The sequence below is a fragment of the Tamandua tetradactyla genome, chromosome 19, assembly GCF_023851605.1.
Source record: "Tamandua tetradactyla isolate mTamTet1 chromosome 19, mTamTet1.pri, whole genome shotgun sequence".
Classification (NCBI taxonomy): Eukaryota; Metazoa; Chordata; class Mammalia; order Pilosa; family Myrmecophagidae; genus Tamandua; species Tamandua tetradactyla.
In genome coordinates, this window is record NC_135345.1 from 51821799 (window position 1) to 51849708 (window position 27910).

Consider the following 27910-nt stretch of genomic DNA (forward strand, 5'->3'; position numbering starts at 1 on the left):
TAGTCATCATTACTTTCAAGTGATATTAATGCTTTTAAGAGACTCCACCATTGTTTAATTCCAGAGCTAACTTTCCACAGTGATAAATGATCTCTACTAAAAAGTAAAGCGAATTAAAATATATTGCTCTAAGATTAAAAAATGTCATATATCCTGATATTTGAGGAGAAATAACTTGCCGAGCTCACTCGCTACTATTAATTAAAACGTCTCCCACCTTCTCCTTAAAGATGGGTACTCTCTAATATTCATGGAACTGAAAGGGCAGTTTCCATTCGCATCAGTTGTTTTCTCTCCCCCGACCAGAGAAAATCCTGCCTTCTCTACAATTTTTGGCTAGCCTTCCAGAACGCAATTTATGTGCTTTCAAAGCTGAGAAGGCCTAGCGTGGTCAGGGAAGACTCGCCCGAAACCGCAGGTGTCTGGAGAGCTGGCTTGGCCTGGGCACAGCGCCCTGCGAAAGGCGCCCAAAGCTGTGAGTTGCGGGAAGCTCCAGGTTCGATATTATCGCCTTTCTCCCTCAGCTCAAGGTGCCCCATTAGCGTCTCCAGTCCTTCCCCGCCACCTTCTGCCCACAACGCACCCCACCGGCCTCGTTTCAAAGAGGGCACCGGTGGCCCATCTGTCGGAATCGCACTTGTTTCCACCCTCCTGGCGCTGGTAACGCTCCGTCCCCGGGGCTGCTCGGCACGCGGCCCGGGCCACAACGTTCTTGCCCGACGGCAGGGTCCAAGGTCCCCAAGTCCCCACGTCCCGACGCACGTCCCTGCCATCTGCAGTAGCCCCGGGGAGAAGGCAGGTGCTGGACTCCGCAGAAGCAGCCGAGTGAATGCGCGCGGGGACGAGGGGCGCCCGCGGCGGAGTAGCGCACCCAGGCGGCGCCCGGGCGGCGCGGGGTGCACCGGGTGTGGTGCGAAGGGGGCGGATGGGCTGCTGGCCGCACCCAACCTGGGCTTGGCACGCAAGCCGGCTGGCGGCGGTCTGCGCGTGGGGACGTGGGGTCCCGACGAGAGGAGGACCAGGCTGCGGCCGGCGGGCGCGATTCCCACGCAGGGAGCTTCAGGCAGGTGCCGCGGGATTGACCCGCGCTGCCTCCCCGGAGCGCGCCCCTCCACGCCCCGGCGATGCCCTTCCTGTGGAGAGAAATCCTCCTGGAGACCCTCCTGGGTAAGCCGAGGCCCACCCCTGCCGAGGTCCGGGTTCCCGCGCCCCCGGGTTCTGCCTGGCGCCGCGGCGCTCGCCCGGCTTGGCTGTGCTCCGAGAGGAAGTAAAGCGCCCCCTGAGCTCAGAATGGAGATGCTTATCGTCCCCTGGGAACTTCTGTTAACGAGAGGGGAAAAAAAAGGAAAGATCTAGATTTAAGTTCCGAAGCCCAGGATTCGGCGAGGCGCCCGCGGGAGTGGAGGCCTCCTCAGCTCCCTTGCGGTTCTGGGATTGCGCCCGAGGGGCGCGGACCCTCCACTTGCGGGCCTTGAATCCGCGCAGCAGGTATCGCCCCGGAATGCCCCTACCCATGACCTATAAGTTTGACAGTAAGTTTCAGTACTGAACTTTAACTTTCGGAACTTAACAGCGGCTGTTTTCCTCGGGGACCGTAGGTGAGCACGGGCGGGGGCAGGAGTGACCTGGGCGGCGGCTGCACGCTTCAACATTTGATGAGAAGCATCGGACTCAAGTTCCTTTTGCTTACTTAGCAGCTTTGCAAAAAGTTCCAAAGATAATTATTAGTGTAATCCTGTCGGAGAGGTAATATTAAAGTCATAGTTTCAAACGAATGTTTGAGAACTCGCTAGAGCCGCGCGGTTCATTTGTGAAATAAGCATCACTCTGGCTTGGGAGGACGCCTTCCTGAGAACTTGATTCTCTTGGAACTGGGCACTTTCTCTTTTTTCTGACTCAGTAGCTCATGGGTGGGACGGTGTAAAGCGACTAATCGAATGAGTACCTGTGATGTCAGGTATTTCATGTGCGTGATCTCCTTTAATCCTAACAGCTCTGGGAGGTGGTTAAAAGGCTTATTTTAGTGACTAAGAAAGAGAGGCTGGGAAAAGTCACTTGGGAGAAAGTTCACCATCACAGTGGTCAGATTCAGGCTGTGTTTGGAGCTAGACTCCCTGGATTTAAATCCATTCTGCCCCTTGCTGCTTGTGTGGCTTAGGCGGTTACCTGCCTTTCTGAGTCACGGGGTTTTTATTTTGTTATTTGCATTTCTAAGTAGTATCGGCCTCATGGGGGTGTGAGAACAAAGAGAAAATTCCTGTTAAATATTTAGCTCAGTGCACATGATGTGTGTCTGTTCATATTAATTATCATTACTGCACAAGATTTCATGATCAGTAATTAGTGGAGGTGAAACTGACTTCAAATCTGAATATTCCTGAATGCTGCACTACCTTTTTCCTGGTTGGATTTTACTGTCTATTCACAAGAAAAAGATTGTTGCCTAAGCAGAGTGGCTTTGGATGGAGTCTGGGTTAGGAGACGGGAGACCTGCTGTTTGTTGCTCTTTTTTATTTTCATGATTTATCTCATCAGATAGGGGTCAATTTATATAAGGAATGATTTTTAAATAAAGACCTTTTTGTTTAATTTATCCAAACATTTCATGTTCATGAAGCCATTTATTTCAAAGCAAATCTAGTTTTTAAAAAATATGATGATATTTACAAGATATTTGTTGAGAAAAACTCCCTGGGATCAAGATAGTTGCTCTGTAGTTGACAAAGCTCCTTTCACACACACATTTGTTTTGTTGAATGCTAACCATTACCCTTTGAGGTAGGCTGGTACTTACTAGTCCCGGTAGGAAACCAAACTAATCTGCCCTGGTCCAGATGAAGAGGCTGGTCCTGGACAAGGTAAAAGGAACAAACAAGGGCTGTCGAGGGACTTGGAGTAGCAGGAAGCCATTCTCAACCTGGACCTGAGAGGGAAAGGATCATGTTACTGGAACCCAGTTAAGGCAGGAGCTGGGAAGGAGAGTAGCCACGCAAGCAGTTGCAGCGGAGGGGCACGGCTAATGTGTGAAATCAGGTGGAAGTTACAATCTTTCTCTTTTAAAATTTGTTTATAGGTTATGTTTCTTGGTCTCTCTACTGTGGCCTGGGTCCAATGATCTATTATTTTCCTCTGCAAACATTAGAACTCACCGGACTTGAAGGTTTGGGTGTAGCTGTTCTTTCTCCAGTACTCCTAACAATTACTCCTTTCTGGAAATTGGCCAACAAGAAGTGGATGCTAACTCTGCTGCGGATAATTACTGTTGGTAAGAGAAGTGTTTCTTTAAGATTTTTTTAAAAGTTAAACATCAAGTGAAACTATGTAAACTGTTCCTTGACAGCTAAATGCTTGAATAATACAAAATTTCTCCTCCCTTTCCCTTACCTCAGAAGAGCTTTAGTAAAATTGGAAGATTAGGTCGAGAGTCAACATATTTTACATTTCTAACTTTCAGCCAGATTGAAAAGCCTAAAATTGTTGAAAAAAGAAGAGGGAAGATACCTTGGTGAACTGGTCAATTCTTGAGCATATTTTGTTCTTCTTTTAAAAAATTCGTCATGGTAACATATTTATATCATAATATTTGCCTTTTTAACCATTTTTAAGTATGCAATTCAGTCGTATTCATTACATTTACAATATTGTGCTACCATCACTACCATCTATTAACAAAATGCTTTCATCCCCTAAACAGAAACTCTATATCCATTAAGCATTTACTCTCGATTTCTCCTTCCCTTCATACCCAGTACCTCTAAACTACTTTTTATCTCTATGAATTTGCTTATCCTAGATATATCATGTAAGTGGAATCATGCAATATTTGTCCATTTGTGTCTGGCTTCTTTCACTAGCATGGTGTTTTCAAGGTTCATTCATGGTGTAGCACATTTCAGATCTACATTCCTTTTTATGGCTGCCTAATATTCCATTATATATATAATAATGTTATAATAAATGTTATATATATATATTACATTTTGCTTATCCATTTATCTGTTGATGAACACTTTTGTTGTTCTTCCCTTTTGGCTATTGTGAATAATGCAGCTGTGAATCTTGGTGTACAATTATCTGCTTAAGTCCTTGGTCTCAATAGTTTGGGTTATTGTATTGGTTTGCTCAAACTGCTGGAATGCAATATACCAGAAATGGAATGGCTCTTAAATAGAAAATTTATTCAGTTGCATGTTTACAGTTCTAAGGCTATAAAAATATCTAAACTAAGGCATCCAGAAAAAGATACCTGATTCAGGAAAGCCTGATTTCTGTCACATGCGAAGGCATGTGGCTCCTGTCTGCTGGTCCTTGTTCTTGGTTTTGTTGTTTTCAGCTTCTGATACCAGTGGTTTCTTCTCTAAGCATCTGTGGTCCTTCGCTTAGCTCTTCTGGGACACAACTCTGGGTTCTGGCTTGCTCAGCATCTCATGGGAAGGCATATGGTGACGTCTCTCTCTCTGTCAGCACCCCAAGCATCTCCAGATTCTGTGTCTTTGTCAGCCATGTTACTTCTGAGGTTTCTTCAAAATGTTTTCCATTTAAAGGAACCCAGTAAACTAATCAAGACTTACCTTGAATGGACAGAGTCACATCTCCATCTATATTACTTTGGAATCTGCCAGAATATAATATGCCAGAAATAGAATGGCTTTTAAAAGGGGATTTTAATAAGTTACAAGCTTACAAGCTTATCTAAGTCTGTGATAATGTCCAAACTAAGGCATATAGGATAAAGATGCCTTAATTCAAGAAAGGCTGATGCATCTGGAGCACCTCTGTCAGCTGTGAAGGCATGCTGGTCCCTTGCTCCTGAGCTCTGTTGCTTTCAGCCTCTCTTTCTGTGGGGGTTTCTTGCTTTGCTTCTCTGAGGCTGGCTTTCATCTCTTGACTTCCTTTGGCTCTCTCCAGGTTCTGGTTTGCTTAACATCTCATGTCAACGTCTGCTGGGCTCCAACCATCTCCAAACATCTGTGTCTCTGTTCTCTAAGCATTGGCATCTGTGTCAACTCTACTCTGAAGTTTCTGTCAGCTCTGTCGTTTCTGAGTCTCTCCAAAATGTTTCCTCTTTTAACAGATTCTAGTAAACTAATCAAGGCCCACTTGGAATGGGTAGAGTCATATTTCCAACTAATCGAAGGTCACACCCACAACCGGGTGTGCCACAACGCCGTAGAGATAACCTAATAAAAATTTATGCCCTATAGCATTGAATTAGCATTAAAACATGACTCTTCTGGGGTACATAATATTTTCATACTGGCACACCATCTAATCCAAAGGTCACATCTGTTATTGGGTGTGTCATATCTCCTATGGAAACACTCCTATCAAAAGATCATACCCACACCTGGGTGAGTCACAGCTCCATGGGAACAATCCAGTCAAAGCTTCTGCCCTAAACAATAGGTCTGCCTCAAAAAGATTGGATTAGGAAAGAAAACATGACTTTTCTGGGGTACATGACGATTTCAAAGCAGCATAGCTATATACCTAGAAGTGGAATTGCCGGGTCACGTGATAACTCGTGTTTAACTTTGGAGAAACCTCAAAACCACTATCCTAAGGCAGCTGTGCTCTTTCGCATTCCCACCAGCAATATATGGGGGTTCCGGTTTCTCCACAGCCTTGCCATACTTGTTATTTTCTGTTTCTTTTTTTTCTTTTTCTTAGTTTTTTATTAACAGCCATTCTTGTGAGTATGAAGTGGTATCTCATTTTTGGTTTTGGTATTTAGTTCCCTAGTTGTTAATGACGTTAAGCAGCTTTTCCTGAGCTTATTGGCCATTTGTATATCTGTGGAAAAATGTCTACTCAAGTCTCTTGGCCTTTTTAAAATTGGGTCATATGTCTTTTTGTTGTTGTAGGATTTCTTTACATATTCTGGATATTAAAGCTGTCTCAGGTATATGTTTGGGAACTATTTTCTCCCATTCTGTAGGTTGTCTTTCAGTTTCTTGATAATATCCTTTGATGTACAAAAGTTTTTAATTTTAATGAAGTCCAGTTTATTTGTTTTTTCTTTTGTTGCTTATGCTTTTGGTTTTATATCTAAGAATGCATTATCAAATCCAAAGCTGAAGATTTCATCCTGTGTTTTCTTCTAAGAGCTTTCTGTGGTTTTACCCATTATATTTAGGTCCTTGATCTATTTTGAGATAAATTTTGTATATAATGGGGTAGGGCTCCAACTTCATTCTATTGCATGTGAAAATCCTGTTTTCCCAGCATCATTTGTTAAAGAGTATTTTCTTTCCACATTGAATGGACTTGGCACCTTTGTCAAAAATCAATTGACTATAGATGTGTGAATTTATTTCTGGACTTGCAATTCTATTGCCTTGGTCTATATGTTGATTTTATGCCAGTTCATTTTTTCTTTTAACTGTGATACAAGACTCAAAAGCCATTAAAAAATTTCAAATAATGCTGCATAAAAATACACAAATTCTGCATGGCAAACACAACAAAGCATCAACTAGTAAAAGTACTTGCAGCTTTTATTCAAAGAGCTAATTTCCTAGTATGTATAGAGTCTCTACAAATCATTATTTAAAAAGGCCGATTAAAAAAATACAAATTACATACATGCATACATATATAGTTTTTTTAATACCAGAATTGCAAAACAACAACAACAACAGTGTTTGATAATACCATATCGTGGGAGTGGGGAAACAAGCACTCTTTGCATTACTGGTGAGAATCTAAATTGTCACAACCTCTATAGAGAGTAATTTAGCAGTATTTATCAGAATTACAAATGTGTATACCCTTTAACCTTGCAGTTCCACTTCTGGGAATATATACTACAGATGTTCTCACATATATGTAAAATGCTAAAAATGCAAGGTTATTTAATCCTTGCTGTAATATGTATGTATAGTAACAAGTTTGGAAATAACCTAAATGTCATCAATAAGGGATAAATAGGTTAAGAAAATTATGATTATAAAACTTGGAATACTGTAGGATACTATGTAGCTATAAAATAGAATAGAACATTATGTAATGAGATGGAATGTTCTTCAAAATATATTATTAAGTGAAGCAAGGAAGTACTGAACAAGGTGTACAGAATGCTAATGTTTGTGTAAAAAAGATTGGATGAAAATATATTTAGTATTTGATTGAACATACATTAAATATCTCTCAAAGAATTTTAAAAAATGATAACATTAGTTGCTTTCAGGGTGGAGAACATATTTAGAGATGGATATAGAAGGGGGACTTTGCACTATGTACCTTTTGTAGTTTTGAATATTTTAATATATTACATTGCCAAAAATGATAAAATATTTTTAAATGTACACTTACTATTAGAAAGACTTGAGATTTAAAAAAAATATTAATAAATATTTGGAGAAGTAGTGGTAGTATAAAAGTAAGAAGGTAAGGTCATGGAGAAAAGGTTTAACAAACAAATCCACCAAACTCCTAACTGACTGAAAACTGGCCATCTTGCCCTCCTGCTATGACTCATTTGGTTTCTCTACCAAGTTTTCCAAATGGCCTTTGCTTGTGAGCCATGCCTTACATTTCTTTTGCCTGGAAATGGTCTCTTTGACTTTTTCTAGTTAGGGTGAGAGGAATAACTATGAAATTGCCTTCCCTTTTTCTGTTCTTAAAGAAAGTAGAATATGATTAGTGCAGTGAATTCTGTGATTACCCTCAACCATTAGAGCTCTTGGTTTTGAAAGACTTTGGACTCAGAGAGACAACAGTAAAGATCACTGGGCAATACCCCCTTTACTAAGATGGTGTCCATAAGAATTGTAAGATATGCCAAATGGTCACAAAATTTTCTGCTCCAGAAATAATAGAAATGAAGCTTTCTATCCTGAACTGAGTATATAGTCATTGAGTTCAGCTGCTATCCGCTTACAGCATCCTAATGAGAATTACTGTGACCTGTGATGCAGGATTCATTTTCTCATTGTTGCCTGACTGGTTTTTATGGGAATGATCACATTGGTGGCTCTGCTTTATCAGCTTTGCTCAGTGCTCCCTGTGTCGGCCTTACCTCTTCTGTGCAGAGCCGCAGGCTGAGCGCTTGCTGAGGTGGTTTTTCATTAGTCGAGTCCAGTTCTTGCCCAGTAACTTCTGGTGGCAATATGGGATGTGATATTGACCAAGTTTGGGGTGCTTATGGCGTTTGATTGGGACTCTTCTGTTGTTCCCCTCTCACCTCTTTCCTCCATGTAAACCTGTCACCTTGAATAAAAGAAGAATTGTATTTGGCAAGACGAAGTAAGTGGAAAAAGTGACTCAGAGTTGAGGATGAAGAGCCCAGTATCTGCCAAATATTCTTCCAAGTAACCATAGAGCTTTGTTGGTACTAAACAGAGGCTGATGCAATCCCTTCAGATGCTTCTTGAGGATATTAAACAGCTTTATTTTAAAGAGCCTAAGATTCTTACAGATCTACAGAGAAGGTCTGAGTGTTACTGTGCTGTCTTGCCTCTGGCACTTCAGATAGTTTAGGTTAATTACATAGTAATAAACTAGTAATGGAACTAGTTCGTTCTGCTATCAATTTAAGTTATTTTTTACCTTGAAGATTTTGACCCACTAGGTTAGCTATAATAAAAAAAGGCATACTAAAGCAAGTATTGGTGAGAATGTGGAAATGGAACCATCATGCATTGCTGGTGAGACTGTAGAATGGTGTAGGCAATTTAGGGTTGAAAACAGTTGGGAGTTCCTCAAAACATTAAATATAGAGTTACCGTATGAGCTAGCAAGTCCACTCCTAAGTATATACCCAAGAGAAGTGAAAACATATATTCACGGAAAAACATACACATGACTGTTCATAACAGTATTAGTCATAATAGCAAAAAAAATGGATAAGCAAAATGTGGTACATCCATATAATATTATTATCCAACCGTAAAAGGAATGAAGTACCGATCCATGCTATGACACAGATAAACCTTGAAAACATTATGCTAGTAAAAGAAGCCAGACACAAAATGCCAGAAATTATATGATTCCATTTATATGCAATGCCCAGAATAGGTAAGTCTAGAGAAAGAGAAAGAAGATTAGTGATTGTTAGGGACTAGGGAAGAAGGGGAAATGGAGAGTGAATGCTAATGAGTGTGGAGTTTCTTTTTTGGGTGATGAGAAGTCTGGAATTAGATCATGGTGATAGTTGCATAAATTTGTGAATGTACTAACAACCACCAAATTTTGTGACATGTGAGTTATGCCTCCATAAAAACAAAATTAAATGTTGATTTTATTTTTCCAGAGTAGAAGATGGTATTAGACACAGTAGTTCTCAAGTGCACACATTCAAGGACAAGAGTCACCAGTGCATGATTGTCAGAAATGCTTAGCTCTCCTTACATTTGTTTGTAGGCAGCATAGCCTCCTTCCATGCTCCAAGTGCCAAACTTCGACTTGTGGTCCTTGCACTAGGTGTGTCTTCCTCATTGATGGTGCAAACTGTGACGTGGTGGTCGGGAAGTGGTTTGCAGAGGTATGATCTTGTATTTTTTACACCTATAGACAAACAAGCATGGCTAGTCACCGAAGGGAAACTTGGGCATTAGGAGTTCCAACTTACATTTCAAGCTCCATTATTTAACTTCCATATGCCTCATAGAAGTCTTTTTCTACCCCCCCCCTTAAACAAAACTAGGATGTGAATACTTGCCTTCTATCTCAACCATGTTTTGAGAATTAAAGAATTACAACAAATTTCTTATGTAAGGCCTATTGAAACTGTAAGTCAGAAACATTACAGCAAATGGACAAGACTATTTCTCACACTTACTCTAAGAAACTCTATGAAATGTCTTTAAAAATACTTTTACCCTTACAGGTACCTCAGAATCTGGGGATTCATTCTAGGACATATTCTTCTAGTGGTTCTCCGCATATGGTATACTTCACTAAACCCAGTCTGGAGTGATCAGATATCCAACAGAGTGATACTGACATTAAGTATCATAGCCACACTTGATCGCATTTCCACAGGTAAGCATATGCCCAATTTATTTACAGGTTTCTTCCTCTTGTATAGTTTACTCTTCCTGTCGGAAAGAAGGACTTATATAGATAGTTCTCTCTTTTTTTGTACTATATCTATATAAAGATGATCTATGAAGGTAGTTTTTTTTTTTTTTGTACTATATCTCCATTTCAATTTTTGTCCACTCTGAAATAGTAACTGGCATAGCTGGTGGGCGATTGTCTGAGCAGAAGTCACCTTTTCCTTGCCCATACTGATGAAGAGATGAAATGAAAGAATCCATCTTTGGCTTTATAACACTGTGGCATTAGAAGAGTAGAACCAGGCCTCATAATCCCAGCTTGCTTTCAGTTCTGTCTTCTTCCTCCTTCTCTCTGGATTGTGATTTCTAGGATGGAATCCTTCCGTCTCCCAACTTCCATGCCACTCCAGTACATATACAACACTGTGAAATGTTATTTGTGAGCTTGGGTTGTGGGAACTACTTAGTTATTTTCCAGAGATCTAAAGATAATTAAGCTCCAAATCTAAAGCTTGAGAAGAAAGAAAGTCTTGTGAATTCGCTTCACCTTTCAAATCACCTGGAGTTGATTCTGATATATATGCATATCTGACTTTGATATTTGTACCATACACTAACTTGAGACTTTTCTGAAAAGAAGGAAAAAGAGTAACTGGGTTCTAATTGACTTGCTCCTGTTTTTTTTGTGTAACCTTCAGTCTATTTCAAACTTCAAAACTGTTCTTTTGTAAAGTCAAGGAGAAATCTCACAAATTAATGGAAATTTAGAGGGTGCTGGCTTACAATGAATGAACTACTTATACAAATCTCTTCTGTCCCCAGTTTTGGCATGAAATAGAGTTAGTGAGCATAGGGAGAAATTTTGCAAATTAGTTTGTATTTTGGTTTGCTAATGCTGCCAGAATGCAATAGACTAGAAATAGATTGGCTTTTTTTTTTTTAATTTTTTTATTAATCAAAAAAAAGAAAAGAAATTAACACAGCATTTAGAAATCATTCCATTCTACACATGCACTCAGTAATTCTTAGTATCATCACATAGATGTATGATCATCATTTCTTAGTACATTTGCATCGATTTAGGAAAAGAACTAGCAAAACAGTAGAAAAAGATATAGAATGTTAATATAGAGAAGAGAATTAAAATAATAATACTAATAAAATATATATATATATAAAAAGGAAAAAGAAAAAAACAAAAACAAAAGATACAAACACACAAACAAACAAACAAAAAACCATATTTCAGGTGCAGCTTCATTCAGTGTTCCAACCTAGTTACATTACACTTAGGTATTATTGTGCTGTCCATTTTTGAGTTTTTGTATCTAGTCCTGTTGCACAGTCTGTATCCCTTCAGCTCCAATTACCCATTATCTTACCCTGTTTCTAACTCCTGCTGGTCTCTGTTACCAATGATATATTCCAAGCTGATTCTCGAATGTTGGTTCACATCAGTGGGACCATACAGTATTTGTCCTTTAGTTTTGGGCGAGACTCACTCAGCATATTGTTCTCTAGGTCCATCCATGTTATTACATGCTTCATAAGTTTAGTCTGTCTTAAAGCTGCATAATATTCCATCGTAGGTATACGCCACAGTTTGTTTAGCCACTCGTCTGTTGATGGACATTTTGGCTGTTTCCATCTCTTTGCAATTGTAGATAATGCTGCTATAACACTGGTGTGCAAATGTCCGTCTGTGTCTTTGCCCTTAAGTCCTTTGAGTAGATACCTAGCAGTGGTATTGCTGGGTTGTAGTCCATTCTGCCATTCTATGTCTTTTGATTGGGAAATTCAGTCCATTAACTTTTAGTGTTATTACTGTTTGGATAATATTTTCCTCTACCATTTTGGCTTTTGTATTATATATATCATATCTGATTTTCCTTCTTTCTACACTTTACTCCATACCTCTCTCTTCTGTCTTTTCGTATCTGACTCTAGTGCTCCCTTTAGTATTTCTTGCAGAGCTGGTCTCTTGGTCACAAATTCTCTCAGTGACTTTTTGTCTATAAATGTTTTAATTTCTCCTTCATTTTTGAAGGACAGTTTTGCTGGATATAGGAGTCTTGGTTGGCAGTTTTTCTCTTTTAGTAATTTAAATATATCATCCCACTGTCTTCTAGCTTCCATGGTTTCTGCTGAGAAATCTACACATAGTCTTATTGGGTTTCCCTTGTATGTGACAGATTGTTTTTCTCTTGCTGCTTTCAAGATCCTCTCTTTCTCTTTGACCTCTGACATTCTAACTAGTAAATGTCTTGGAGAACGCCTATTTGGGTCTATTCTCTTTGGGGTGTGCTGCACTTCTTGGATCTGTAAATTTAGGTCTTTCATAAGAGTTGGGAAATTTTCAGTGATAATTTCTTCCATTACTTTTTCTCCTCCTTTTCCCTTCTCTTCTCCTTCTGGGACACCCACAACACGTATATTTGTGCGCTTCATATTGTCATTCAGTTCCCTGATCCCCTGCTCAAGTTTTTCCATTCTTTTCCCTATAGTTTCTGTTTCTTTTTGGACTTCAGATGTTCCATCCTCCAGTTCACTAATTGTAGCTTCTGTCTCTTTAGATCTACCATTGTTGGTATCCATTGTTTTTTCCATTTTTTCTTCTTTGTCCTTCACTCCCATAAGTTCTGTGATTTGTTTTTTCAGATTTTCTATTTCTTCTTTATGTTCAGCCCATATCTTCTTCATGTCCTCCCTCAATTTATTGATTTGGTTTTTGAAGAGTTTTACCATTTCTGTTCGTATATTCAGCATTAGTTGTCTCAGCTCCTGTATCTCATTTGAACTATTGGTTTGTTCCTTTGACTGGGCCATATCTTCAATTTTCTGAGCGTCATCCATTATTTTCTGCTGGTGTCTGGGCATTTGAACAGATTTCCCTGGATGTGGGACCCCGCTGGTTGACAGGTTTTTCTGTGAAATCTCTGGGCTCTGTTTTTCTTTTCCTGCCCAGTAGGTGGCGCTCGTGGTGCTCGTCTGTCTGCGGGTCCCACCAGTAAAAGATGCTGTGGTTCCTTTAACTTGCCAATCCGAATCTCGCAGTCGGCCCGGGAAACTGCGCGTGGAGGGGGGGGTTGCTGGCCGCCGCGGCTTGGGGGAGTGCCGGTCCAAATTGCCCAGCTGGCCCGAGACGCCAAGCGTGATGGGAGGGCCCCGCTATCCAACGTTCCCAGTCAGACCGGGGAGCCACGTGCGTGGAGGGGACCCCAGTCGCCAGCTGCCCCGACCGGGAAAACGCGCGCCCCTCGGGTATCTCACCGCAGCAGATTCTCCCTGCCCGTTCAGCCGTTCCAGAATGGGGTACGCTGTCTTTTTGGTCTCTGTCGTGACTCCGGGAGCTGTTTCGTATTGTTTCTGTTTCTTTAGTTGTTTTTCTGGAGGAGGAACTAAGACCCGCGTGTCTTACTAAGCCGCCATCTTCTCCGCAGATTGGCTTTTATAAAGGGGATTTATTAAGTTAAAGTTACAATTCTAAGGCCATGAAAATGTCCAAATTAAGGCATCAACAAGAGGAATACCTTCTTTCAAGAAAGACCAATCCCATCCAGGGTTTCTCTGCAGAAGAAGAGAAGGCCCATGGCTCCTGAGTTTTGTTGCTTTCAACTCCTGCTTCCAGTGGCCTCTTCTCAGAGCTTCTGTTTGTCTCCAGGCATCTCCAGAAGTCTGTGTCTAGGCATCTGCTCTCTGTGTTAGCTCTTTTAATGACTCCAGTAAACTAATTAAGACCCACCTTGAATGGGTGGGGTCATATCTGCATTTAATCAGAAGGTCACATCCACAGTTGGGTAGATCACATCTCCAGGGAAACAACCTAATCCAAAGATTCCACCATACAATAGGTCTGCACCCACAAAATTTGATTAAGATTAAAAGAACATGGCTTTTCTGGGATACATATCGCCACTGGATATGGATACTCAAATGCTGATAAGAGACCAGGTTCTGGGTGAGAGTTTTTTGACACCTTAGCAGAGTCTTGTGTAATTAAAATAAATAATTATGTTGCCTGGTTGTCCCTAAATATGCTGGATGCAGTTATAAACAAAAGAGATGTCCTCAAGGCTTCAAATTCCCAACTTAAGCATTGCATGAAGGACATGAAAATTTCTAGGTGTGTCCTAAAAGAAAATCTTCTTTGGTGTAGCTGCAGACTTGAGATTTCTGAAAAACAGACCAAATCTCATTGTTCAAGTGGCTGAATTACAACAGACACCGAATTCCCAGCCTTGCAGGGTGTCTGCTGTTAAAGTGAAGACATTGATTGGGAAGAAATTGGATCCTGAAAATTGGAATGGGGGCATATAAGTTGATGATGGCAGTGGGGACATTGAAACCCAAGTTTCTACTGAGTCTTTGCCAGATAATCCTATAATGGTCTGTCCTGAAGAACTAGCTTTCTGATCTCCAGTCTGCTCTGAGGAACCAGTCTCCTGACTTCCAGTCTGTTTGAAGATGAACCTGGCTTCAAACCTCCACCTGAAGAGATGAACTCCACTGTGCTTGATAAACCTGTAGTCACCTTCCCTGAGGAAATAGCCCTCATTCCTCTGTCTGAAGAGATTAATCTTGTTTCACCAGATGAAACTGCAGTGGAATGCTCTGTATATTTGGCATATGAGACACTTCTAATTCTTCTTGTGACCTATTCCCATCACTCCTCCCGGCCTTCTAACAAGTCTGAAGTCCAAACATGCCCCAAAAGGTGAGGTACAAAGTGCCACCCACAAGGAGGTATGCTCCACTCCAAAAATTTTCCAGTTCATATAGGTAGAAATCAGGGGAATATGTTTGTGAGTGAATATTAAGAGTAGGAGATAATAGTGGAATGAACGTAAAGTTGGATCAGGCTGAATTTATTGATATGGACCCACTAAGCAGAGATTCTGGATTCAGTGTTATAGTTCAAGGGGTTAGAAAGGGCTCTAACAATTTGTTTGAGTGGTTGGCTGGAGCATGGACCAAAAGGTGGCCTACATTGTCTGAGGTTGAAATGCCAGAAATATCCTGGTATCATGTATATGAAAGGATCTAAAGGCTCAGAGAGATTGGAACTTTAGAGTGGATTTATTATGTAAGACCTACTCACGTAGACAGGAATGTCCAGACAACATAGCTTTCACCAGGACTGTGAAACTAACTCCATCATCCCTGAAGAGCTATGTAGTTGCTCTTCTCTGTAGATCAGATATTACTATGGGAACTCTTTTGCTGAACGTGGATCCTGAAACACACTGGGAATGATCAGATCCCACGTTAACAGAAGCCAAGTGGCCATACTTAATTTTCAAAGACAAGGTGGACATGGCTACTGTAATGAACAGCAGAGTCAAAGCAGTAATCAAAATAGTCCAACTTACAGAGAAGTATGGCCTTGGCAAGTAGATCATGAGATACTTAGAGCTAAAATAGATGGGCAGTCAACTATATTCTTTGTTGATCTATACAAGCAGAGGAGTTCCAGGTCAAGTGAGCAAAGGTGTAACTTGAATTACAAAAAATATCATGGCCTCAATCAATTCCCAAACTTGAGACAGTTGACAGACCTGGAGTCCCCTGAGTGAAGGGAAAACTGAATCCTGTTGGGGAAGGATGGTGCTATAGTCCCCCAAATTTATACTATTATCTTCTTCCCAGCCTTCCCCAAAGGGATCTATGGCCTTTTACAAGGGTAACTGTGCTTGGGGAAAAGGAAACAATCAGACATTTAGGCAATTATTAAACACTGGCTGGGAAGTAACATTCATTCCAGGAGCCGCAAAACATCACTATGGTCCACCAGGCAGAGTAGGGGCTTCTAAAAATCAGGTGATCAATGGAGTTTTAGCTTAGGTCCATCTCACATAATACTGGATTCCTGGAGGGATTGCAGAGATTAGTGCCATCATCAAGGATTTGAAGGAAGTAGGAGTGGTGATTCCCACCATATTCAACTCTCCTATTAAGCCTTTGCAGAAAAGAAATGGCTCTTGGAGGATGACAATGGACTATCATTAACTTAATCAGGTGATGACTCCAAAATTGCAACTCCTGTTCCAGATGTACCATTATTGCTTGAGCAAATAAACAAATCCTCTGGTACCTGATATGTTGCTGTTGGTCTGGAAAATGCTTTTTATCTCAATTTCTCTAATAATAACCACCAGAAACAGTTTGCTATCAGCTGGCAAGGCCAACAATATATCTTCTCTGTCCTACCTCAGGGGTATATCAACTTTCCAGCCCTATGTCATGATCTGGTCTGCACGGACCTAGATCATCTCACTCACAAGACATTGTACTGGTCCCCAAATATTGATTATATCATGTTTATTGGACCTAGTGAACAAGAAGTAGCAACTACTCTAGACTTATTGGTAAGGCATTTGTGTGTTAGAGGGTAAGAGGTGAAATCAACAAAAATTCCTTCCACCTCAGTGAAATTTCTAGTTGTTCAGTGGTATGAGGAATTTCAAGATATCTCTTCTAATGTGAAGGATGAGTGGTTGCATCTAGCCCCTCCTACAACCAAAAAAGGGGCACAATGCCTAGTTGGCCTCTTTGGATTTTGGAGACAGCATCTTCCTCTTTTGGGTGTACTACGGTGGTCCATTTACCGAGTGACTGAAAGAGTTGCTAATTTTGAGTAGGGACCTAAACGAAATGAGATTCTGCAACAGATCCAGGCTGCCATGCAAGCTCCTCCACTGCTTGCACCATATGATTCAGCAGATCCAGTGGTGCTGATGTGTCAGTGGCAAATAGAGATGCTGTCTGGAGCCTTTGACAAACCCCTTTCAGAGCACCACAGTATAGACCTTAGGATTTTGGAGCAAAGCCTTGCCAACCTCTACAGATAACTACTCTCCTTTTGAGAAATAGCTTTGGCCTTTACAGGGCCTTAGTATAGACCAAATGCTTAATCATCATGGGCCACTAAGTTACTATGAGACCTGAGTTGCCTGTCATGAGCTGGGTGTTGTCTGACCCACCAAGTCGGCTATGCACAACAGCACTCCATCATAAAATGGCAGTGGTATATTTAAGATAGGGCCAGAGCAAGTTCTGAAGGCACAAGTAAATTACATGAAGAAGTGACCCAAATGCCCATGACCCCATTACCTTCTCATGCCACATTACCTTCTCTTTCTCAACCTACAACTATCGCTGCTTGAGGAGCTCCTTACAATCAGTTGACTGAGGAAGAGATAACTTGGGTCTGGTTTACAATTGGCTCTACATGATATATAGGTACCCCCCTCCCCACCCCAAAGCAGAAAACTGCAGCACTACAGCCTTTTCTAGAACATCCCTGAAGGACAGTGGTGAAAGGAAATCTTCTCAGAGGGTGAAACTTTGAGTTGTACACCTGGTTGGTCATTTTGCTTGAAAGGAGAAATGGCCAGAGGTGCATTTGTATATTGAATCATGGGCTGTGGCCACTAGTTTGGCTGGATGATCAGGGACTTGGGAGGAACATGATTGTAAAATTGGTGAAAATAGGTCTTGGGGAGAGGTGTATGGATAGATCTTTCTGAGCAGGCAAAAAACATGAAGATATTTGTGTCCCATGTGAATACTCACATGAATACTGAAGGTTGACTTCAGTAGAGGAAGGTTTTAATAATCACATGGATAAAATGACCATTCTGTGGATGTAAGTCATCATCTTTCCCCAGCCACTCCTGTCATTGCCTGATGAGCTCATGAACAAAGTGGCCATGGTGATGGAGGTCATGCATGGGCTCATCACCATGGAATTCCACTCACCAAGCTGTGCTGGCTACAGCCACTGCTGAGTACCCAGCCTGCCAGCTGCAGAGACCCATACTCAGTCCCCAGCATGGTACCATATTCTGGGGGATCAGCTTGCTACTTGGTGGTAGGTTGATTACATTGGACCACTTCTGTCATGGAAGGGGAAGTATTTTGTTCTAACTGGAATAGATACATACTCCGGATATGGGTTTGCCTTGCCTGCACACAATGCTTCTGCCAACACTACCATCCTTGGCCTTACAGAATACCTTACCACCATCATGGTAGTCCACACAACATTGCTTCTGATCAAGGAATCCACTTCACAGCAACTTAAGTGTAAGAATGGGCATATGCTCGTGGAATTCACTGGTCTTAAGATATTCTTCATAATCTTGAAATGTTTGAATTGATGGAACAATGGAATGGCTGTTGGAAGACTTAATTACAGTGCCAGCTAGGTGGCAGTAACTTTCAGGCTGGAGTAACATTCCCTAGGAGGCTGTGTATTCTCTAAGCCAGCATCTACTTCATGGTGCTGTTTCTCTCATTCATGGGTCCAGGAATCAAGAGGTGTAAATGGAAGTGGCATCACTCACTAGTTTCCCTAATGATCCACTAGAAAAAATTTTGCTTCCCTGTCCCTGCAACCTTAAGCTCTGCTAGCCTACAGGTTCCAAAATAAAGGAGGAGTGCTCCCAACAAGAGACAAAACAATGATTCCGTTGAACTGGAAATTAAGACTGCCACCCAGGCCTCAAGAGGCCATGTCTCTGAATCAACAGGCAAAGAAGGAAGTTGCTGTTCAGGCTGGCGTGATTGATGCTGATTATCAAGGAGAAATAAGGCTGCAACTACATAATGGAGATAAAGAAATGTTTTCCTGGAGTACAGGTGCTCCCTTAAGGCATCTCTTAGTACTACCGTGCTCTGTGATTAAAGTCAGTGGAAAACTGCAGCAACCCAATCTAGACAGGACTGCAACGGCCCAGAAACTTCAGGCGTGAAGGTTTGGGTCACCACATCAGGCAAAGAATCATGATCAGCAGAGGTGCTCTCTGAAGGTAACAGGAATATGTAAGAGGTAATGTAAGAAGGTGGTTATAAATACGACCTACAAACACATGACCAGTTACAGAAATGAGGACTGTAATGGTTATGAATAGTTTTTCCTTGTTTTCTTATGAGTATGTTTGTGTATATACATAAAATGAATATCTTTTTTCTTCCCTATCTTATCCCCTTAGCATATGACATAAGTTGTTTTAGCTTCATGTTGTGGTATTTAAGTTATAAGTTATATAAGTTTAAGACTGATTATTATTCAAGGACTTGTTCTTTGTCTTGGGAAGAGTTCGTGTGTTTCTGATTATGTGCAGGACAGTTGATTATTGTTAGGTAAAAATATGACTACTATAAATTTTATTTGGAAATTAAGTATGGTTCAAAGAAATGTGACTGCCTGCCAAGTAGACAAGAGGTAGACCTTGGTGGTTAAATTTATATGTGAATTTGGCCAGGTTATGTTGTACAATTGTTTGATCAAGCAAGCCCTGGAATGAGTGATACTGCAAGTGTATTTCGTGGACTTAGATCATCATTAAGTTGATGGTGTCTGTAGCTGATTACATCTACAATCAACTGAGGAGATTGTCTTCATACAATCAGTTGAATTATTAAAAGTAGAAGTGATGATTTCAGCAGTCAAAAGGGAGAATTTCCATCTCTATTTCAGCCAGGCAGCTTCTCTTGGGAATTTATCAAAACTTTCATCAGAATTCCCAGCTTGTGGCCTGACTTCCTGAATTGGGACTTACCATCCCCAAAGTCACATGAGACAATTTTTATACATGTCACATAGTATTAACATTTTATGTATATCTCCTGTCAGTTCTATTGCCCTAGAGAACTTGGTCTAATACACTGCTGTACTAGGAATATTGCCCTCAAGTTGAATTATATTTGTTTCCTTAATATGCCGTTTAAATTTCCTGCCTGTACTTTTTACCCAGACTGGTAATTTCACGTGGGGTCAGTAACCTTGTGCATTTTCACTTGTCAAATTCCAAAATGGCTTGTTCTCTCTTAACTATTTCTGATTTAGTCTGCCCCAAATAATCACTCTCACTGAATAGGTCTCAGAACATTTGCTTCACATAGAATTTGCATGTTTCATCCCCCTTACCATACTAAGCTCCTTGAGGCCAGGTGTCATTTCTCACTGGGTAAAATTCTGTTAAACTAAATACGTAGGGTAAATTTTCATGTAACTGACTGTTCTTATTTTTTTTTATTGTAGATGGTGACTGCAGTAAAGCGGAGGGAAAGAAGACTGGGGAGGCAGTTAATGGAGTGGTCTCTGGACCTAACTGGTTGTTGACAGGGGCTGCCTTTGGTAGCCTTCTGTTCCTCACTCACTGGATTTTTGGAGAAGTCTCTCTTGTCTCCAGATGGGCCGTGAGTGGGCATCCACATCCAGGGCCAGATCCTAACCCGTTTGGGTAAGTTTGGATTTGGAAACAATCAAGAAAAAGGCAGTTGTTGCTGGTGGAAGGAATCCCTCCCTTGTTGAGCAGCTATGTCTGTGATAGCCAGATATTTCGTTTTCTACACTTTCTAGGTGGCAGATACATTGCATGAAATTATTGTGTACTCTGAACACAAAGGGGCCAGAATGGTATTTGCCTCTGTGGTGAAAGATTGCTGGAAAATGGACCATATCTAGAGGTAGAGGACTGAGAACTGTTCACAGCTGAGTAAGGCACATAGAACAGCATTCTCAGTGGCAGGGATGGCATGGCATTCCCTAGCCATTTCCTCTGCCCACCTCCACCTTACAGGTATGGCCATTTGGTAGGAAAAGTCCAGAGTGCTCTAATGAGAGGGTCCGGATGGGTTGCTTGGACACATATCTATCTCCTCTTTGCAAAGGAGAGGTGCTTCAGAGGGCCTTAGATTCCCATGGTACCTTGGGACTTGCTCCAATCGTGATACCCACTAGGCATTAGCACTGTTAAGTCTACGTGTTAGTCATGTGCGTGGTTTCCACGGATCCTCTCTCTGCTCTTCCTTATACTTATCTCTTGTGGCCAGGTTTAGCCCTTCATGTAAAAGCATGGAGGATCCCTTAAAAGATCTTCCACGTATATCTTTTTACTCCTGCATTTCTGAAGTCCGCACATTTGGAGTCATGCACCTGCCTGCTGGATCTTTCCCCAGCAGGCACCTGAACGTATCCCACAGGTTTCTCACACTCAGCATTTCTATGTCCTGATTCAGTATTTTCCAGTCCCCCAAACATGTTCTTCTCCATTCTCTGGTCTGCTGTATCTACCTATGCCATCACCAAAGCCAGAAAGCAAGAGTCATCCTGGCATTTCTACGTCATTCTCATTTTCCCCAGCTAATTTGGCACCAAGTCCAGTTGGTTTTATTACTTTTCTGAAATCCATACTTTCCTCTCTATTCCTGACCATTTCTGCTTTAGTAGAGGCTTCCTCATTTTCCACCCAGGCAATTGCAGTTGTCTCTTAGTGGTTTCTCTTCAGTGTGGTCTCTACTTACTGCTCCAGAATGGCTCCTTAAAGTCCAAATCTGACGCCATCACTCTCTTGCTTAAAACCTTTCAGCAATTTTTCTACCCCATAGAAGGAGATATGAGGCAGGATCTGCTCCCCCCCCCCCCGCCCCCACTTACCTTTCCAAATGTTCCCTACCTTGTCCCTATGCCTCAATTGGTCTGAACTCACTTGTAGTTCCTGCAGGTGTTAGGCTGTTCCAGTCCTCCACCTGAAGGCACATGCTGGTCCCTCTGCCTGGGATGCCCTCTCTCCTTGATGTCTTGGCAAGCTCATATCCACCCTTTAAGATACACGTCAAGCATCTCCTGTGTGAAATCTGCTCTGTATCCCAGGGGCCACATGCTATCATGAATCTCTCTTTGTTTTATATCCCTTATTACTTTTCTCTCTCATAGTTATTTTTATTTCCCATCATTTCTACATACTAAACTCTTTGACAGCAGAGAATGGGAAAAAGGACCTAATATTTATTACTTTCTCTGTGTCAGGCACTGATCTAGGAACTTTTGAAATGTTATCTCATTCAGAATATGGACCTTTTTTATCCTGGCTGCTCTGGCACAGTTGGAGGGGGGGAAGAAAAAGAAGAAGGGAACAAAGGGAGGGAGGAGAAGGGAACACTTTGTTTCCAAATTTCTCCATTAAACCAAACATAAGTTGTGTGGAAGAGTAAAAGGAGAACTGAAGCAAGAACTCAAGGCTGGATTCAGGGTTGGCAACTCACCATTCAACCTTGAGCCAATCGTATTACCTCACTAGCCTTGTTTTTCTCACCTATAAAATGAAGGTTTTCTTTTCAGACATTTTATGTTTGTGTATTGGAAGATATTGAAGGTGGAGATGAGGCTCATGAGACCAGCATTTCCCAAATTGTGTTCTATGGGACGCTAGTTTCTAAGATGTTAATAGGAGCTCTGAAAAGAAAAAAGGCTTCTACGCTTCTACATCAAATAGTTTGGGAAATTCTGGGTTTCATATTCCTTTCTTTGAAATTCACAAGGTGAATTAGTATATTAGAGACTCTTGGAAGTCATAAACCCAACATTTCCCAAACTTATTTGAATGTGGAGAACTTTTTTAGTTGTAGAACAGATTTCAGAGTTTTGATATGGGTTACAATTCTACAATTTTAAGTATGTCCTTTTAGCTGCTCTAAAACACTGGAGATTAAAAGAAATATAAATATAATGATTCAGCAGTCATACTCATGTGTTAAACCCTATCTTCTTTGTATATCTTGAATGTGGACTTTTTAAAAAAGTCCCTGTTAACATCTCATAAAATTGGTGTTGCTGTGAATTCTGTTTGGGATACGTTGCATTAGACCATCATTGCCCAACACCATCGTAGTAGATGTTGCTAGATTCCACAGAAAGGAATAGTTCATGGGTAAATTTCCATGGGAGAAAGGTGAGGGAAGAGGCAGAGTGTGCTGAAGGGACCTTGGCAAACCAAAGGAGCAGTGCAGGCCATGGGTCCTGGGTGGATGAAGGAGGACACACTGTCTTAGTCCCAGGTTACTGCTTCCCATTTATCTAACCTGGCACTCCTGATTAGAAGTGTCCTCCTCAGTATCCTCCTCTGCAAAATGGGAATAGTCATGGCTCTTGCCTTTATGCATACATAAAATTCTTAGAACAGTCCCTGGTACTAGAAGTGCTATATGTTTTAGTTTAATTTATGTTATAGCCACTTAATTGAGTATGATATTGGAGCTATGATTGCTGCTGGATAGGTTTAATTAAATTCTTTCCTCATTCTACAAGTTTTGTTTTTTTTTTTTTTTACCAAAATAGCAGAAGAATGAAATTATTTGGAGTTGTTTTAGAAAACATGCAACTATCAATTATTTATCAAACTAACACGATTCCAAGGGAGACAGAGATTTTAGATAAAAGCAATACTGAGTGGAGAAAAGAAACAAAAAGGCAAAGTAAATAGAAACTATTCCCAGTGACTTTTTTCTTCTGCCTTTTGGCAGGATCATTTAAAATGGCACATGGCCAATATTGAGTGTAACTTTATAGTCTGAGAAAATGCAATTACGGTGTTTATACTGACCATGAAAATTGCAGTAGTCATTTTTCTGAAGTCAGAGTTTTTATTTCTTCGATGTCCTGAATATATATAGGTTCAGTTCCCAATGGACTCTCATTATCTCATTTTACATTAATAAAATCTCTTAGATATACCTAAAGTAAGAGGTATCTTTCTGTTTTATATTTGGAATGATGAAATGTTAAATCATATCAAATGTCTTATAGCGTGTCCTTTTTTGACAGCGGGGCAGTTCTGCTGAGCTTGGCAAGTGGATTAATGCTTTCTGCTTGTTCATGGTTTCCTGCTGTCATTTTCATCTGGTGGGTTATAGGTATGTTGAATTCCCTTGCAGATATGCCAGTCATTCAGCTTGGTTATCCAATTTACTCATACGCATGTGCAACTAGACTGGAAGTAGAGGACCAAGGCAGCCATACAAATGCATGCAGTTTCTAAGTGGGCTGCTCAACCAATCATAGCAACTATAATCCAGCTGTCACCAAGGTCTCTGGTGATCCCTGGCTCCAGGTTCCTGCTTCCTCCTCCTTCTCCCTATGGCTGTCCCATCCTGCTTCGATATACTGCTATAATTTCCTCCTCAAAATGACTTATACAAAGCACTTGTATAAATAGGAGATTTTACTGAATGTTTGAGATGATGAATGATTATACATCACCATATTGCTAGACTCCTTCCATTCTCCAAATTTTTTTTGCTTGTTTGTTTTTTCTGGAATGCTTCTTTTGGGATTCTGTAATGAGGCTCAATTCTCCTTTCTCTCTTTTTTTTTTGGTGGGGTAGGGGTGCGGTACAGGGGTTGGGAATCAAACCAGGGTCTCTCACATGACAGGAGAGAATGTTACCACTCCCTATGCCTCCTCCTTCTCTTTTTTGGGGGGGTGGGGGGTGGGGGACAATGGGTGCATGGTCTGGGAATCAAACCTGGGTCTTCCACATTGCAGACACGAATTCTACCACTGAGCTTTCATTGCACTGCCCCCTCTTCTCTTTTGCACATAAGTTTAGATCCCCATCTCTCTATCCTGCTTTGGGGTCTGTTCTAGTTTGCTAGCTGCTGGAATACAATATACCAGAAATGGAATGGCTTTTAAAAAGGGGAATTTAGTAAGTTGCTAGTTTACAGTTCTCAGGCCAAGAAAATGTCTCAATTGAAACAAATCTATAGAAATATCCAATCTAAGGCATGCAGGGAAAGATACTTTGGTTCAAGAAGGCTGATGAAGTTCATGGTTTCTCTCTCAAGTGGAAGGACACGTGGCGAACACGGTCAGTGTTTCTCTCTCATCTGGAAAGGCACATGGTGAACATGGTCAGGGTTCCTCTCTCATCTGGAAGAGCATGTGGTTAACATGGTGTCATCTGTTAGCTTCTTTTCTAGGGTTCCTGTTTCATGAAGCTCCCTGGGAGGCATTTTCCTTCTTCATCTCCAAAGGTCACTGGCTGGTGGACTCTGCTTCTTGTGGCTATGTCGTTCTGCTCTGCTCTCTCTGAATCTCTCTCATTCTCCAAAATGTTTCCTCTTTTATAGGGCTTCAGAAACTAATCAAGACCCACCCAGATGGGTGGAGACATGTCGTCACTTAATCCAGTTTAACAACCACTCTTGATTGGGTTTCATCTCCAGGGAGATGATCTAATTACAGATTCAAACATACAATATTGAATAGGGATTATTCTGCCTTTACGAAATGGAATTTTGATTAAAACATGGCTTTTCTAGGGGACATACATCCTTTCAAACCGGCACAGTGTTCATGTTTGTTTATTCAAAGATTTGGACCATCACCTTCCAGTCATATCTTTTAGGATCACAGAAATATGGATAAAGGCTATCATACTTCCCTTTTTCCCTCTCCCACCAATTGCTGTAAGCTTGAGGGAGAAATGCACTTATTATCCTGTAGCCTGTTTCCCTTCCCCTTAAAATCAGGCAGAACTGATTATAGTCAGTTTTGGTATTAAATGAAAAATCCCCTAGTATGTTACTGAGTACATAGTTATAATGAGCATAGATGTCTCTATTCATATTAATTAAGCAGGCAATTCAGAATATGGCACTGGGTATCATGTGTAGGTTTGGGGACTGTACATCAGTAGTAGAAAATGTGAGAATGAATAACACAAGGAAATTTCCACACACTATAAGCACCATCACACTTGCGTAGTAATGTTGTGTATAATCAAATAGGCTGTTAAATTAAGCGAGGTTGACTAGGTCCTCATCTGCCTGCAGTTGTGTGAGCAGACTGTGGCTTGTATATTTTCTGGGAGACTGAGCTGTTCCATGTGGGGTCTGTGGAAGTTTGTATGTATATAGGAATAACCTTTCTCCTCTTTACAAAACATCTATCTCATGAGCTTCCTCAAAAAAAAAGGACAAGGTAACTTTGTTAATGCTGAGTTTGCAATGAGCATTTCTGACTACATAATCTGTAGACTATTTGGAAAAAGAAACTGAAACACATTGAATGTATGTTCAGCATTTATATCAAGCCTTCTTTCACAGAATATAGGCAAAATGCTTATTGAGCAATTAATTAGCATGCTTTTTCTTTTTGTGTGTGTGCATAGTTTGGGAATTGAACTGGGTCTCCTGCATGAAAGGCGGGCATCTAACAACTGGACTACCCATGCACCTGGCAAAAACATCAGCTTTAAAGATCCTTGGGGTGGGCAGATTTGCCTTCCCATAGGCTATTGGCAGTGGGGAGGAAAGCAAGGCCCTAATGCATCAGCCTTATCTCCCTTTCTGATCACCTGCTCCCCTGAAATACATCAGAGCTCACACTTATTTGGAGATGGTGCCACTTTTTCACTGTGATTCATCTTTGGAAACCACATCATAAAGCAGAATAGAAGATGAATCATATTTTCCCTGTTGTAGAGTTAAAGCCTGCATTCCCAAGTGGGGACTCAGCATGAAATTAATGATGGCAGTGACCAATAGAATTTCCTAAAAGCAAAAATACAAGAGCTTTAAATCTTGATAGCAACTAAATTTGTACTAAGTTTTGAGAGGCATAAATGTATTAAACACATTAACTAGGACCCCACTATACTATCCCATCTGCATACAATTTTATTATATGAAAATTTGATCTATTGAAAACTAATGTCAGCTCCATTGCCGTTCATTCTGCCTGATGCCTTAGATGATGTAAAGATTTGGGAGAGATGATTTGGAAGAACTCAGTGTGAGACAAAACACAGTTAAGATATACAGTTAAGTGAAAAAGGCGAAATGGCTAACTGTGTATTGTATGCTGCAAGGAGGGAGGGAAATGTACACACATAAATATTTCTTTGTATGCATAGGGTGTTTCTGAAAGGAAGCAGAAGAAAATGCTACTATTAATTGCCTTAACCAAGGGAAACCAGTGGGTGATAAGGGTCAGAGAGACCCTTGTGTATCTTTTGAATTCTGTATTTTGAATTTGGAACCTATTTTAAAATAGAATTTTAATAGATTTAAAATATATTACCTTTTTCAAAATAGAACTTAAATTAAAAATAAGAACAATAACAGTCAAGGTAAATTTAAACAGATGCTTTCTTTCCTTACAGTTAATTCTGTGTAATAAAACAGAGGCAACAAAATCATCCTAATATCTTTAGATTAGACTATCAAATTAGGACTCATTCTTTTTTAAAACAGTCACTGTAAGCTAGTCAACAGGAAAAATTCTGTCTGTAATAATCAAATAGATGCAATGTGATACTATGTGCATCACAATTTTTTTTAAAGAGATAATTTTGGCAAAGTTTAAAAGAGACTTTTGGTAAGGTTTCTGAGGAAGTGTAGACAAAGCAATTGGCCATAAATAATACTACTTTAAAATTCTTATACCATATGTTATTTTCACAAAAAAGAAGAAAAAAGTCTATTGTGATGATAAAAAATATTTATTCCTTCTAGCCTTCAATGTTCTGGAGCAGCTAGAAGGAAAAATCTGTGATGATGGTATGGTAGTCCATGACAGACTCTGGGATTTGTCCTGTATCTGCTTGTTAAAGAGTGCTTTGAAAACCATTGCTTTTTACTTTCATTGCTTTGTATGTATGTTATATTACACAATAAAAGTTTAAAAAATCCTATACTTCTTGATGCAATAGTTGTACTTCTAGGAATCTGTTTAAGGAAATAATCAGAGATATGGTAAAAGATTTGTTTGACAGAAAAATGTTTATTACAGTATTGTTGTAAAAGCTTAACATTGGAAGCTTCATAAATGGCCAGCAAATGGTCATTTGGCATATCCAATGTAATATCATATATACATTAAAATAATGTTTTAGAAAAAAATAAAAAAACTGTTTTGATATAATATCATATAAAAGTCAGAATATAATCTTTTATATGTGGTATGATTCCATTTATGTAAAAACACTTCTATATGTACATAGAAAAAGACTTAGGGAAAATACATAGAGATATGGCTGTGGTTATCTCAGTCTCAGGTGATTCTTAATTGCTTCTTTTATACTTCTGTATTTTTCAAATTTTTACAGTGAATTAGCCT

At 40.4% G+C, this 27910-nt stretch overlaps 1 protein-coding gene across 6 annotated transcripts in view; it reads left to right on the top strand.

Moving 5' to 3' along the window:
- The first annotated feature begins 965 nt into the window (after positions 1-965).
- Positions 966-27910, top strand: part of CWH43 (cell wall biogenesis 43 C-terminal homolog) — a 72416-nt gene continuing 45471 nt past the window's right edge. The window contains exons 1-6 of one of the 6 annotated variants that reach the window (XM_077136828.1): positions 966-1167; positions 3074-3265; positions 9364-9484; positions 9830-9984; positions 20047-20248; positions 23611-23699. In XM_077136828.1, the coding sequence (XP_076992943.1) occupies positions 1125-1167; positions 3074-3265; positions 9364-9484; positions 9830-9984; positions 20047-20248; positions 23611-23699 (802 nt within the window). In that variant the 5' untranslated portion in view covers positions 966-1124. Of the gene's footprint in view, positions 1168-2823; positions 3034-3073; positions 3266-9363; positions 9485-9829; positions 9985-20046; positions 20249-23610; positions 23700-27910 lie in introns of those variants that run through there. The other 5 variants (XM_077136829.1, XM_077136830.1, XM_077136831.1 and 2 more) reach the window with 5 other exon arrangements.